At 42.5% G+C, this 14,624-nt stretch overlaps 1 protein-coding gene across 1 annotated transcript in view; it reads left to right on the top strand.

Annotated features, from left to right (window-relative positions):
* Window positions 1–63: 63 nt before the first annotated feature.
* Window positions 64–14,624, top strand: part of SOS2 (SOS Ras/Rho guanine nucleotide exchange factor 2) — a 55,094-nt gene continuing 40,533 nt past the window's right edge. The window contains exons 1-2 of the mRNA XM_075753155.1: window positions 64–370; window positions 13,035–13,160. Of these exons, the coding sequence (XP_075609270.1) occupies window positions 284–370; window positions 13,035–13,160 (213 nt within the window). The 5' untranslated portion in view covers window positions 64–283. The remainder of the gene's footprint in view (window positions 371–13,034; window positions 13,161–14,624) is intronic.

Genomic DNA, 14,624 nt, shown 5'->3' with positions numbered 1-14,624 from the left:
CGAGGGCGCCTCACCCGCCGCCCCGTCAGCGCACGGTGAGCGGCCCGGAGCCCGGCCCCTCCCGCGCCGGATGTGATGGCCGCCCGGGCGGGGGGGGTGAGGAGCGAGCCAGCGGCGGCCGGGAGCCCAGCGCGGCCCGGCCTGGCCCTGACGAGCGCCGGCGGCGGCTTCTTCCCCTCAGCGCCCCCTCCTTCTCCCTCCTCCCCCCATGCCCCGGGCGCCGTAGCCAGCGGGGAGCGGCGAGGCGGGCGGCCCCGATGCGGAGGAGCCGCCGGCGGGCGCCATGCAGCCGCCGCCGCAGCCGTACGAGTTCTTCGGCGAGGAGAACGGCCCGAAATGGCGGGGGCTCTTCGTGCCCGCCCTGCGCAAGGTCAGTCCGCCGGCGGCGGCGGGGGGGGGGCGAGCGGCACCTGCGCCTCACACCGCCCTGCGGCCCCCTGCCCCTGGGAGTGCCCCTTGCCCGCCCTCACGCCCCTCTACCCGCGCTCCCGGTGCCTGTGCCGGGCCCGCAGCGCCTGTGGGTGCAGGTGTCCCGCCGCACGGGCTGCGGCCGAGCTCCGCCTGGGGCTGGCTCGCACCTCTAGCGCAGATACCTGTACCCCAACAGCCTTCCCGGGTAGAGCAGACAGTGCCCCTGCCCCTCCTGCAGGACCTCCTCTGTCCTGTCCCTTCAGCCCGGGTGCTCGCCCGTCCCGGCAGCCCGGTCACGGTGGGGCATATGCTGGAAGGGGCCGCCGGAGTACCCCTTGCCGACCCCTTCTCAGGCAGGGACACCCACAGCAGGCAGCCCGGGCCCACGTCCAGATGGTGCCCGTACTCCCGTCTTGGCCTTTGCTTCTTTGTGTGAAGATGCTGCCAGGTGACGATGTATGCCTACCAGACTCTCCTCCTCCTGTCAGAGGCTTCTTCTCCTCCTTTGCCAGCTCTTGCCAGAAATCCCATCCCTGTCATCTTATTGGGGCTGATGATAATATTACTGAATAGTATCTGAGATGTGTTGTGGCAGGGCAGCCTTCCATGGCTTCCCCATGGCGTTTCTCCAGACAGCTCCTTGCTGACCACCCAGTTGAGGTGCTTCGCTCGCTGGCTGCTGTCACACCAGCCTGTCTGTAGATTTCTGTGAGAGTAAACAGCTGTGGCGCAGGGTGAAGTCAGCCTGTGTTTTCTTAAGAGAGAGAAACAACTACTCGCTGCATAAATGAGATAAACTGTGTAGGAAACCGCTTCGCCTGTCATGGGAGAGGAATTTATCTTTTTATGATGTGTTTTGTGTAGCAGGGTAGTCTGCAGTCCATCACCCTTGGGTAGGACACCCCCAGCAGCCGAGGGAGTGGGTTAAATTGAGGCTGGTGGGGCATGGAGGGAGTGATGTTGTTCTCCGGTGTGTCATTTGCTTGTTAACCGTTGCAAAGGTTGAGGAGTATTACATAGTTCTTAGCATAATGGCCTGCTGATCTGGATCTCTGGTGCTGGACAGTACTGTGATACAAGAAATGCAGGCACTCATGTGAATGGTGTTTTGTCTTTTTTTTTCCCCCAAGAGTAGATTTAGTGATGCTGTGGGGTAATGATTCTCTCTTTTTTTTTTTTTTTTAATTAAAAAAAATTTTTTTTGGGTACCTGTGTCACTTGTATTAAAAGCTGCTGAAGGCAGCTAAGTAGTCTCGTGGCTGGCATAAAAACCACTAATCACCTCTTGAAGAATCCTGGATTTTCTACTCTGCTCTTGAATCTCCTCCTCCTCATAGTAGTTGCTTTCCAGTGTGTCTCGGGGAGCTTAGAGACTGCCATGCTGCTCTTTTCCTTATCACTGGAGGTTGACATAAACCAGCATCTTGACACCACCAGCATCCACTCAGATGTGAGGTATAGCTGTATCAGTTTGGAGGTATAGCTGTATCAGTTTGACCAAAAGGATTTCTTTAAAACTTTAAAGGTGTTTTCATCATTCTAAAATACAAATAGTGTAAAAGTAGGTGGATTAATGCTGCTCTTGTCAACTCATACTGTCTCTGTACATTTGGTTTTGGTGAAAAGAAACGGAGCAGGAACTTGAGACTTTCTAAACCAGAGGAAATAAAGTCTTGATAGCAGTGACTGCTTGTAAAAATTTGTAGTTGCTTATAGACAGGTTTTTTTGTCCTGGGAAAGTTCCTTGTCTGCAGTACCCACCCTTTAGCATGAAGCAATCATACTGTAATGTGCATTTCTTTTATGAACACGCAGTATCAGTGAGTCAAAACAAAATTGTATCATTGTTTCAGTTATTGCAGTCAGGCTATTAAAGAGACTTTATTCTTTAAAAGATCAAATGCCATAATATGAACATTGGAGATTTTTTTTAAACCAAAACATTTTCGAAAATTTATGGGTTGTTTTGTTTACATCTTGCATTTTCACTTTGATAATGAGATGAGAGCATTTCCGTTATTTATAGAAGAGCTGAAAAATGTGGCACTGAATCAAAGTGTGCACCAAAGCATCAGATTTTGTGTTTGCTTCAGAATTTATAAAATGTTACCACAGTTTTCAAATAGTTGGCACTTTCATTCTGAAGAGGTTTAAAAGTCCGCTTGTCAGCCAGTTTAGATAGGATCTTTTCAAGAAGGTTGCTTTTGCGATGACATTTTTAAAGAAAGTCTGAGCTTCAGAAACTTGTTGGTTAAAGGCCTGAAATAGAGGCTTTTTTAACTTCTCAGCTGGGTTTTCATCACAGTAGCCTACACCGCAAGTGCAGACATATTCTATTTCCCATCCTTGAAAGCTTTCCCTTTTAATGAACACTTCTTCAAGAAGAGAAACTGATAGCAGGAAAAGAGGAGAGTTTTTGGTTTTCCTTCTGTATGTTAAGGTGTGAGAAATAGTAATTCTAAAATACAGAAAGATGTGGAGCTGGATAATGAGCCAGTACAGTTCACTAACAACAGATTGTATTTCCTTTCTTCTTGAATTTTAAGTCCATAATGTGCTTTGAAGAGCTATAGTCTCTTTCATTATGCATTCAGCAAGTTTAAGGTCACTTCTTTTTATCAAACCACTTTTAAACCCTTGCATTTCCTTTCATTCTACGCAGTTGACACTTAACAAATCATGAGTGCAGAAATAATGGCAAAGTACATCAGTTCTTACTTAAGTATGTGAAAAAAAGATGAGAATCTGTCTTTTGAACAATGTTCTGTATGTATTTAAGTGGTCATACATCTTTAAGATTAGTAGAGTGTACTAAATTCTATCTACTAGTGTGAGTCTTTTTAGGAAAAAAAGCTAAATGGCAAGACATCATTAAACCAGATTTTTAAATAGTTTTTTAATATATTTATATCACCATATCCTTAACACTGGCACCTTGGAATCTAGTAAGTTGAAAATTTTCAAGCAGTTTCATGTATTGCCTCTCTTCCAGCTGGTAGAGTTAACAAGCATGTCCTTACTCTAAAACATTTTACTTTCTTCTGTTGCTGTGCTGGAAACCTAAGTAGGAAGTGAGTATAATGAAACTCGTTATAAAAGTCCTGTCAAAGTAAATGAATCAAAAGAAAACAGTATTTTTATCTGGTTGCTTAGGTTATAGTTACTTGAACTGCTGTTTGTGGCAAGTAAATCACTTCAAACAGATCTATGGTCTAAGCTTTATAAAGGCTTTTAATCTGGGAGCTGACTTTAGTTATTAGAGGATCACAATGTCTCTTTGAATAATTCTCGAAGCATGCAGGCAGCTGTTCCAGCAGAAATCACATGCATTTCCAACGCCTCGCTGGCGGGGTTGGTTGCGTTTGAATCCTCGGGATGTTGATGCTGGCAGCGTCATGAAAGCTGGTGCTCGACGGGGCAGCGCCGTTCTGGAGGGCTGCAAGTGAGGGGCTTTCCTGCTCTCCCCACCCCACGGCCGGCCGGATCCTTCTCCGATGAAACCGGGACCTCCTGTGGAGGGTTTTCTCCTGGGGTGGGTGGGTGGTGGTGGGGACTTTGCTCTCTCCCCCATTTTCATTTCTCCAGCTGTTTGTTGTTTGGGTCAGTTTGATTTTTTTTTTTTTTTTTAGCTGTTCCTGGCCCGATGGCCTTTGTGGGGAAAGATGTCAAATTATGAAACCTGTTCCTAAAGCTGGCATTTCAATTTTGTAACTGGGTTTCCAAGCACAGATCCACTGCCAAAGCTTGTTCTTGCTGACTGTCAACTTTCTTCCAGATGAAACTTTCCAGAACTGAATTGATTTTCTGGGTTGATATCAATGCTTTGATGTCGTATCTATTAATCTCAGACTGGGATTACAGGGGAGCCCAAGAAAATCCTGTATGAATCTTGGTGGTAGCAGCTGAGCGTGTAACTCCCACCGACCCGCTGAAGGTCCCAGTTTTAATGTACTAGACATGCGTTGTATAACACGGTTTTGGGAGTTGTAATTGAAAACTTCATTAATGCCAAGTATCTTCCATTGCTGCCTGGAATAAATTTCTATTCCAATTACTTGGAACAAGTTTTCAAAATGAAATGGGTGACTCTGTAGAACTAGTGTATATTTTTTAAAATAATGCATAATGTGTCCTTGGACATGTGTATATGGATTTTATTTGCCCTAAAATACTACTGTGTGTTCTTAGCGTGCATTATCATTTGTGCGTGCTCTTACAAATCCACTGGCAAATTAAAAATATGTTTCTGTAAACAAGAGCTGTGTATTCAGTTGCTTTGTTCTTTGACTTTTCTAAATCAAATTCACAGGCATCTCATAGGTATTATTGTTTTGCTTTTCTGCATTATCTACAAATGGAGACCACTGAACAGTTAATACTCACATTTCTGCAGTCACAACATGTTGGTGTAGTCGTGGCACCGTACACTATTTGCATTCTCTAAAACAATTCCACTATTGCTCTGGACTGCTCATCAAATTTCTAGAGCGTGACTAAAGGGTTTATTCTTAGGAAATGTTGCATACAGAAATATAAACAACCGTTTTGAGGGCATTTTTGAAGTTGCCATTAATTCAGTGCTTTCTCTGTATTTTAAACCACCTGGGAGTTACCGTAGGATGACGCAGCTCTTGTGTAATGTTGCATGGTTAGGGGAAGAGCGGGGGCTGCCCCGTTTTTTTCACTGCTCTGTCAGGGCAGTTTGCCTGCACGTTTGCCGTTGCAGGATCAGGCCCTCTTGGGCTGGAATTATTTAATGCGTTATAGTGTCATTATAATGTATTATTATTTAATGTATTAGAATTTCATTAGCATGTATTATTATTTCATGGTTTACCATTTCAACTGTAAAGTTGCTTGTTATGATGTTTTAAAATAACAGGGACACTTACTTTTGAAATCTGTTAGGTCATTTAGCTTCCAATAAATATATTTATTTGAGCTCTGAAGCTTGGACCTTTGTGTATTTGGAGTTCCTGCAAACTTGAATGTGTCTGTGACGTTCACCTTGGGAGACTGGCAAATCAGGGAAGTGCCGGTGATGCTTAATTACCTGTTTGAAGCCCAGGTCTGGTTGTTGCCTCACAAGACGGTGCTCACAATTGAGAGGTAGCTGGAGGTGTGGAAAGGAACTGCAAGTCCCTGTGCAGTGGAAGCTACCAAGCCTTCTTTAAACAATAAAGTAATTCCTCCAGACCTTTTTTTATTCCCAGGAGCGGTTGGTTATCGGTATAGGTTGGGTTTAGTCCCTTATAAGTAGACCAGGTTTTTTTGTTTGGTCTTGCATAAATAAATAACATTTGGAGCTAAAGGGACTGTTCCTTTTACTTAAATCCTATTTTCGAGTATTTGTTGGGGTTTTCCCCAGCTGTCACACGGTTTAGTTTGAGTACTGTCACTGGAATCTGCAGTTGGCCTACAGCAATAAGAGAGTTTTCTCAGCCAGTGGCATAAAATGAAGGTAGGTTTAAATCTGAGGCATTTAAAAGTAGTAGGAACAGTATCATTTCATTTGGCAGCGGTAGCAGAAGAAACACTTCCTACCTGTGTTGTTAAAATGGAATGTGGAAATTAGCATTTGCGTTGGCTTAAAGACTTGCCAGGCTAACAAGTCTCAGGAAGAAAAACCAAATTGAACCATTTACTGTTGTGATTCGCCTCGCTCTTGTGCCTTTATTCCCTCACGTGTGGTCGTTGTGCCCCTCATGTACCGTGTAAGCTGGGTATGTGCTTCTCTTTTTCTCATCCCACCGTTTCACGCGTGTTCCCTGACGTGAACCGCCTCACCTCTGGCAGTGGTTCTTTGTCTCCTCTCCGCCACCTCTCCTGCTCTCCCTAGTTTTTCCTCTTTGCACAGTGCAGGCATTATCTCCTCTGGAGAAGCTGTTGAGTCTGTTATTTGCTTTTATAATTACCTCACCAATTCCCTTTCTGCCAGGCTTTTCAGCTGAGCTGCAGTTCCTTGAGTTCAGCGGGTTAGTCATGTAAAAAATGTGCCGAGGACATCTTTTTCCTGTATTTATGGCCTCTTTAATCTCCTGATGCTTCCCCTAATTTTTTAATGTAATTTCAATGACTCTCTGGTTTACAAAGAAGTGACTCTGACAGTTTTCACTGTCTCCAAATGTAAGGTTTGGTCTTTTTTTTTTTTTTTTCTTTTAAGCAGTATGTATCTCTGCTTTTTGCCATTTATTGTTTCTTATTGCATTTTCGCATGTGTTCATTTAAAATATCAAAGCTTACTCTGCAGCTCCAAACTCTGCTGGCCTGTGCTGCTCATGAATTAATTTTTAAATCTTTTTAAGACCTAACTGAAAAGTTATTGGCTTGTTTGAATAATTCAGTCTCCCTGAGTGAGCAGTGGTTCCAATCTCCACACCGGCCATGGTGTTTTCCTTCCATATCGCAGCGCAGAGTCTGTGCCTAGCTCATTCAGGGTTTATCTCAATTTAAAGAAGGCATTTTATATGGATGGATAAAATCCAAATACTTAATTTTCCATCCGTTTTTAAGATTAAAATAGATGTCTTTGTGTACATATAAGCATACACACATTTTAATTTCTCCTTGACTCCGTATAAAAGGACACGATCAACTGGAGAAAGGAGATTTTTGTATGTTTGGATAGAAAAGCAGAGACTGTGAGAAACAAAACATGAAATGTAGACGAGAGCAGACAGAGCAGCAGTGAGGCATGGTAGGGAAGTGCCAGCAGGAGAAACTACCGACGAGCGGCTCTTCGAGGAAACCCATCTGTGTGGTCATTCGCAGAAGCCTGACATCAGTGCTGCTGCGCTCGCAGCGATCCACCAGCCCCTTCCACCACGTGCCATCAAGGTGTATGATGTGCTACTGCTTGTTGCAGAAAAAGATGGGAGGGATCAGTCTGTGTTTGGTTGACAATTTATCAGTCAGCGGTGCAGCAGCTCATTTGTACCATTATCGATGTGGTTTTTCTGTCTATGCCAAGCACGCTTGGCTATTTCAGAATGCAGGTCCCTGTCTGCACCACCCATTGTGGATCTCCTTTAATTCACCCTCCTCTCAACTAGAATATACTAGAGGAGAATATTAGCTAAATAACTAAAGACGGGGGAAAAGTTAGGCTTGCGCTGAAGTGGTGGTGTAAGATGACTGTTTAATCACCCCTGTACATAGTCACTTAACAGCAATTGGTGTTTTTGAGGTCAGCTGGATGGATGATCTGCACTGGAGATGCTTTTTGTAGCTCAGTTACTGTGTTATGAGAATATTTTGCTAACCATGCATCAAATGTTTAGAACTGCAGTGAAAAAGCTAAAATGCTGTGTGTAGATAAATCAGTAAGTTCTGTTTTGCTTAAGAGACTGCTTCATACAGTTCCTCTACCAGCATTTATTAGTTTGATTTCAGAAAGATGGGCCATCTAGAAATTGCTGTACTGGAAATAAAGTTAGAAACTAGTGCAGTTATTTTTAAAAATAAGCTGATAGTGTGTTTTTATTTGGGATATCTCTTCAAGTCTTTAAATCTTTGTGGTTCTTTCTGAATGCCTGTAATTATTCTTGGAAGTCGGGAATATCGACGCTGTCATTTTTCACTGAATAAGAGCAGTGCAGGCCTTTGACTTACTACAACTGGTTCCTCTCTTTGTCTGGAGCATCATCTAGATGAGGGATTAAAAATGCCTTTGGAGCAGATGTTTTGTGTTCCTAATGGACAGTGTTTCCTTTAAAAAGAAAAGATAAGAAGGAATGAAAACCCAACCTAGAAAGAGACATTTGTCAGATTTATTTTTTCTTCTTCTTCCTGGCTCTCAACATCTCGGTGCAGGGCAAGCCTAGTGCCGCTTTCTGTCAGTGATGGATTTTCATCACCTTGAACACAGCATATGGAAATACTGACAAGTGTTGGCAAGACTGTAACCAGCCCGTGATAGTAAATATTTAACTTTTATGTTCTAATTATTTTTCTTGCTTCCAAATTTATATGCTTTGTTCCTCAAGTAAACAAACAGCCTTGCAAAGTTTTACTTGTCTGCTGATCTAGTGTAACTGTGTTTTTACGAGGCAAATGAAATATAAATAATTTCTAAGTTGAAATTAGTTGCTGTGGGAAAAGGAGAATGAGTAGTTTCTGTTGCAAACACTTTACAAATCTAACATGTGATTTAGTAAGCTATTTTGTTAGCGTAGTAAGCTTAGAAATGTTACAGTATCATGCTAACAGATTTTGTGGTGGCATTTTTTAAATTGGAAACTTCTTGTTCTGAAATTTCAGGTAATACTGGAATTCTGTTTTCTGAAAATGGAGTTGATTTGAATGTAAGTAGAGAAGTGAGATACTGTCGTCTAGTCTTCCAGAAATACGAATTTATGTGATTGTGAGGGTATATGCTGTGTAAAGACTCGATGTGCACATCACGGGTTTGGGGTTTTTCTGTTGCTTGGGGTTTTTTTATGAACGATCTCTGGTTTTGCACATGTGCTTACTGTGGAACAACTGCAGCTTGCTGAATGTGTTTTTACAACCAAAATACATATATTATGTAAAAATACATTGCGGCAGTATAAGCCAAATTGCTGGTTTGTCTCATTAGTACAGGCTAAAAAGAAGTTACTTGCAGTTTTGACTCTGGTATTTTTTCCCTCAGCTTTCTGTTGTTTCAGATACAACCCTCTGACCATTGCTTTTACACTCAGGACTTCTGAATTTCCCCAAGACCAGATATTATTGATACTCAGACTTCATGCCAGATCTCCTGCAGTTCAAAATTAAGCTTGCCCTTATATTATGTCTAAAAAAATACGATCAGTCTGTTTCTAGTCCCAGTGCTGTTTATCTCCTTGAAAAGTTTTCTTCCTCATCTTGACTTAACAGACTTCTTCCCGGGGGTCTGTGAGGACTATTAAAATCTCACTGAGAAGGAATTTTGAACTTGATTGCATCTCTGCAGCTGCCTGTTTTCTCGAGAAGCTTTTGTGGCGTGGTGCAGGACCTGCCTCTCGGAAGGAACCAAGGGAAGATCTCAATCTACCTTTAAGGGATTTTTCAGTCTCCTCTTGAGCCTCTGCTTGTACAGATGCAGTCGAGCTCTCAGAGAGCCCTGCCAAATCTGCTGAGGGCTACAGCTGGAGGAAGGAGATGCCCCTGTGAAGCTGCTCCTGAATTTTCATCAAATACTCAACGTGTTGGAGGAGTGAAAGAGTAGAGAGAAGTAGAGGAGCAAGGGAAGGAGCAGTTGAGGAATTCCCATCTAAATTAAAAGTATGTCCCCCAGAAAGGCCTCGAGGCCATGTTTAAATGCCACGCTTATGGGACTCATACCTCTTATTTCATTTCTGTTCCTTGGAACAGCTCATGAAGGAATGATCAAAATCTAGCCCTGCGTTAGCTATGGTGTATTAGTCCATGCCAGCTAGTACAATTGTGCCCAGATATTTCAGTCTGAACCTGAAATCGGTGAACGTACCTTCCATAGAAACATGTCCTCAGTAATTCCTCCTGCTTTTTTTCCATACATTCAGTGTTCTATCAGTCTCTCCTTGCTTTTCCAGTCCTTTCAGTCAGGGTTTAGGTGAATGCTGTAAAAAGTAATTCCCTCCTTGATACAATGGCATCTGATTTGATCAGCCTGTGGACAGCTTTTGTAACTATCTTTTTGTTTTGCAGTGTCTTGCTATGAAATTGGTTTTTTCTCAGTAACAGCACTTATGTCAAAATACTTCTCTTACAGCCTGGGAGTGCATGAGTTCCTCTGGGACCTTTCTCCATGCTGCAGGCAGTATCATTTCAAATGCAAACTGATTTCGAAATCCCCTGTGAAGAGTCATCTACAACCAAGAAATGTTGGGCTTTGTTGTCGGGTTTGCTCGTTTCGAAGCAAAATTGGCTCCGGTGCTTACATTTGTGCTCATTGTATGAAGCTGAGATTCTCTGCCAGTGTTTGAGGAGGGCTGCGTGCTCCTCTGCTTGTCCTCAACCTTGTTAGATAGCTACGTGTGCTTGAGAAAGGTGAGGAAAGTATGGCATGGGCTGGTTAGACCTGTGAACTGAAGTTAGTTACAAGTGAAGTCATTTTCTTTGTGGCAGTGATGTCTGTTTTTAAAATGAGTGACCCTCATGAGAGGAGGAGAATGGCTGTGATCAGATACAGTAAATGGGAGTTCCCCATCTTCTCTTAAGGTGAGCACAGCTTCCCTTTCTCATCTTCTTACAGCTCCTCTTTTTGTCATTTCTGTGGAGCATGATTAAAGGTTCATTGTGGGGGACATATATAATCTTATTTCCTAGTTAGCTAGCTAATGCTTTTGCTGCAGTAGTGCTCGTATAAGAGATATGTGGCAGGACCTTAACTCGACACTTCCTGGTTTTCCATTGTTTTGTGAATTAAACTCTCAAGTTCAGGAAGAACATGAAATGCACTGACTATTGTTGAAAACCTGCAGTCTTAAGTAAGCGTTTTCAGGGAACAGTTTTGATTTTCTTTTTTGTTTTGTTTCTTTCAGCAGTGCAGTCTTGTGTATATGTCAGCTGTGCAACAGTTGTATAAAGCAGAGAGATACTCATGTTTGAGGTGCAGATAAATGATACTTACAGGGCTATACAAAAATTCTATAACAAAACTGGACAGCTGGATTAGAAGCAGAACGTGTATTCCCTTCTCTCTTAGTGTACAACTGCCTTATTAACGTGTTTCTTCACCTGTGTTTTTCGAGGAAGGATGCCAGTGTGGAATTAAGCACTAGAAATGTGTGTTGTTGCCTGGGAGGGCATCTCTCCGTGGGTATCGCGTAGGAGCCCCCATGATTGGCAGTCTCTTCGCCACCACTGTGTAATCCTTAATTATTAACTCCAACACAATCAGCACCAGTGTACGTTTTCACATTTCCAGCGTCTGTCCCCCTTCCTGCTCCCAAGACCTTTGGATTCCTGTCGTCGGTACATGTGGTCCATCTGCGCTCCCCCATCTTTGAGCAGTGCGTTGGTAGACTTCTCCATCCAAGTCATCATCTCTGCTTCTAGGATGTTGAAGATGTACAGCAGCAGCCCCTTCTAGTGGTCCCCTCCGTGTATCTTCATTCTCTCTACCTGTTGGTCATCCTGGCTCTTCCTGTCTTCTCACGCGGAGGTGTGGGAGCAAAGCGCAGTCCTGTTCTCCCCTCTTCTTTCAGGCCTTGGCACAGCAGGAGGTGGAGCAGCGAGCGGTTCCTCGTGGTGGCTCCAGCTCCCAGGCAGCTCGGCCCACCATCCTCTGCGGCCGGCAGGGAAGGAAGCCGGCCAGACACCTTACTTCCTTCTTGGTCTTGTTGTTGTGCGACTTACAAAAGCCTTCAGGGCTGCAAATTGAGTGCCCCCAAGGTATTGCTCTGAAATTATTAGTTAGTTAATTTGGAGGAAGCCCTCAGAGCCTGCCAGTGTTTGTGGACTCGGCTGTTGTCTTTGGAGGGAGGAGTGAATTGCCTGTATTTCAGAGGATCGGATTTTGACCCAAAGATGTTATTGTCTTCCCCCGAGTAACTACCAATCCATTTGTCTTGTGTTTGAAACCACATACAGAATGCCAATGTGAGTATGTAAGATTACTTTTTTGAGGTGATTAACATATAATTTGTATGGGGAGAGTAGGGAATTTCCCTGGATTGTATTACTTATGAATCTTTTGGCTATAGTTTAAGATCTAGTTAACGCTTTCCTGATTGAGAAGCTGCCAGGGAAAACTGAGTATATAGACTTAACTCTTGAGTGCCTTTTTTTTTTTTTTTTTTTTTTTTTAAGGTGGGGTTCTTGTTTGGTTTTGGGGAACTTTTAGTAGGAAAGCAGCTGCATTGGGCCAGGGTGGGTTAGTTGTGGCCTTTTAGCTTGTGCGGGCACGTGCTGAGGGCTGCCTGGTCTAGCTTAGCCTTGGAGACAAAAGCTGTGATGAATCTCCTGGAAGTGAGATAAAAAGGCGTTATCCTGCCTTGCGTTAGAGGGAGGTGGAAGTCAGCTTTTCTCACAGCACATTTCCTAGTCTTGACACTCCTGAATTTTGAGTCATGCTTTTCCTTAGGCCTCCCTCTCTGTTTTTAAGTATTTAATATTTCTTTCTCATGCCTCAGACAGCGTTCTAGTTTGTTTTCTAGTTCTGAGGCATCTCAAAGAGTTGTTCCTGCCCTTCTCCAGTGTCGTGACTGTGACTTTTTATTGCCACAGTAATTCAATTCCCTGCCAGACTGGTTAGTTCTCTTATTCTGGTGTCATCGCTTATTAAGTCTTTTCCTCTGGTGCGTCCATATTCCTCCTTTGTGCACAGTCACCCAGTACTCATTAGTACGATTAGTAACATAACTGTATGATACTCATTCTGTGGATGAATACCTGCAGAATTACCCACAGTGATTGTTGGCAGAAATCTGCCTTGGCTTGAAATTCCTTCCCAACCATAAAGGCTAAACACTTCATTTTTAATTGAATAAGATGTAAGCTTTGCAGGAGTAGGAATTGCCATCTTAACTACATAGGAAAACTTGTGGGAAATTACCGAAAGTGTGTGAATTTGCAGCATTACAGTACAGAGGTACTCTGTTTTTTTTCCTGCTTCTTCCTTCTGTACAGCTTTAAATGGTGAAAAAAAACCTAATTCTTTTAATTCTTTTGGACAGGTTCAGCAACAGGTTCACCCAAACCTTTCAGCAAAAGAAGACTCGCTCTATTACATTGAAGAGTTGATACTTCAGCTGCTAAACAAGCTATGCATTGCTCAGCCACGGACTGTCCAGGATGTAGAGGTAAGACTAGATACCGAAAAAACAGATGTTTGCTTGCAGAATCACTAAGAGGAACCAAAATATTTTGAGCAGTGCAGGTTGAAATTAAAGAGAATCCAAAGAGCAGAGCTTGTTAGTACTAGTCTTCTAAAAGATTATATAGTATTCAGGTTTTATAAAACAAGTTTAATTGGAAACACATTTTTCTATACAGAGCTTCAGAATAGAAATTGTGGAAATTTTTTCTTTCAGCATTATTTTCATAGATGCAGAGTCCTTGAAGGATTTTCTGCTGCTTGAATGTACCTTGGCATTAACAATGTAAGGATGTTGCAATTTTTCCTACTCTTTGACATAAATATACAGAAAAAGTAAATATTGGAATGAAAGGTTACTGTTGTTAGGCCTGGATTGTGCAGCTGACGGAATAGAGTTGTATGTTCCTGGAACTTTATTGAACTCACTGAGGCTCTTGTATTATTGCAGCTGTCTGCTTTTGTGTCATCGGTTACAAAATGAGGGCTTTAATGGAGTGCGCTTCAGTGTACAGTCTAGAGGGAGAAAGTGCTTTCATGTAGCTGTGACCCATTATAGCTTTGTAGAGTATTAATTTTACATCAATCTGTATGTCTAGGATTTTCAGCCAAAATCACAATGAAGTCCTCGTCTAATATTCTATATGTGTGTCATGGAAATAAAAAAAAAGTATATATATATGTATATATTTACAAAATAATTGCTTGAGGACTTTTAGATTCTTATTAGCTGCAGCAATTGCCCTTTATTCAACATCGAGTTAATTCATTAATTATTAATTTTGGTTTATGATTGATGTATTTTGTAATACCGATGCATAAAGATTATAGTATGACTAAATAAAAGCAAAACTTAATGGTCCCTTAATAGCTCTCAGAATTGTTACTACCTTGAGTCTGGATTTGAACTTTAGGTGTGGAGCTGAGAAATAGCATGTTCTTTCTCCACTTCCCAGCTGATCAAACCCTACAGCACTCAAGACAGTTTGAGATAGCACTGGTTGTTCTACACCCCAACTCCATAGTTTTTTGCTTCTGAGTCATGAGATGATAAAATTACCCTGTGTACGTATGAATAATTTTCATTGAGTATGTGTATGCTGCACAGATTACTGTGTGCAAAACTGTGCACAATGCAGACACCCTCCTGAGATAACCGGCAACTCTCTGAATTGTGGTTACGAGTATCACAGCAGACACTAAATCCTGTGTATTGTATTTTAAATATACCTGGCATTTTAAAGCTGTGACTAATAAAACATTGTTGCGTTTGGCAATATAATGGTTATTTAATTTAAAAACATAGAGCTAAGTCTAAATAGTGGTAGCAGGTTCCTCAAAACGTTATTATTAATTCAGACTCTTTCAGAGCAGGGAAAATAAAATTCAGTTTTGCATTGCGGGTTGCTGGTGAGATTGTGCTGCCAGCAGGCATCTGAGATCCACAAGT

This window comes from Balearica regulorum, chromosome 5, assembly GCF_011004875.1.
Source record: "Balearica regulorum gibbericeps isolate bBalReg1 chromosome 5, bBalReg1.pri, whole genome shotgun sequence".
NCBI lineage: Eukaryota > Metazoa > Chordata > Aves > Gruiformes > Gruidae > Balearica > Balearica regulorum.
Note: the sequence above shows the minus strand (reverse complement) of the source record. Positions and strands in the feature narration are given on the sequence as shown.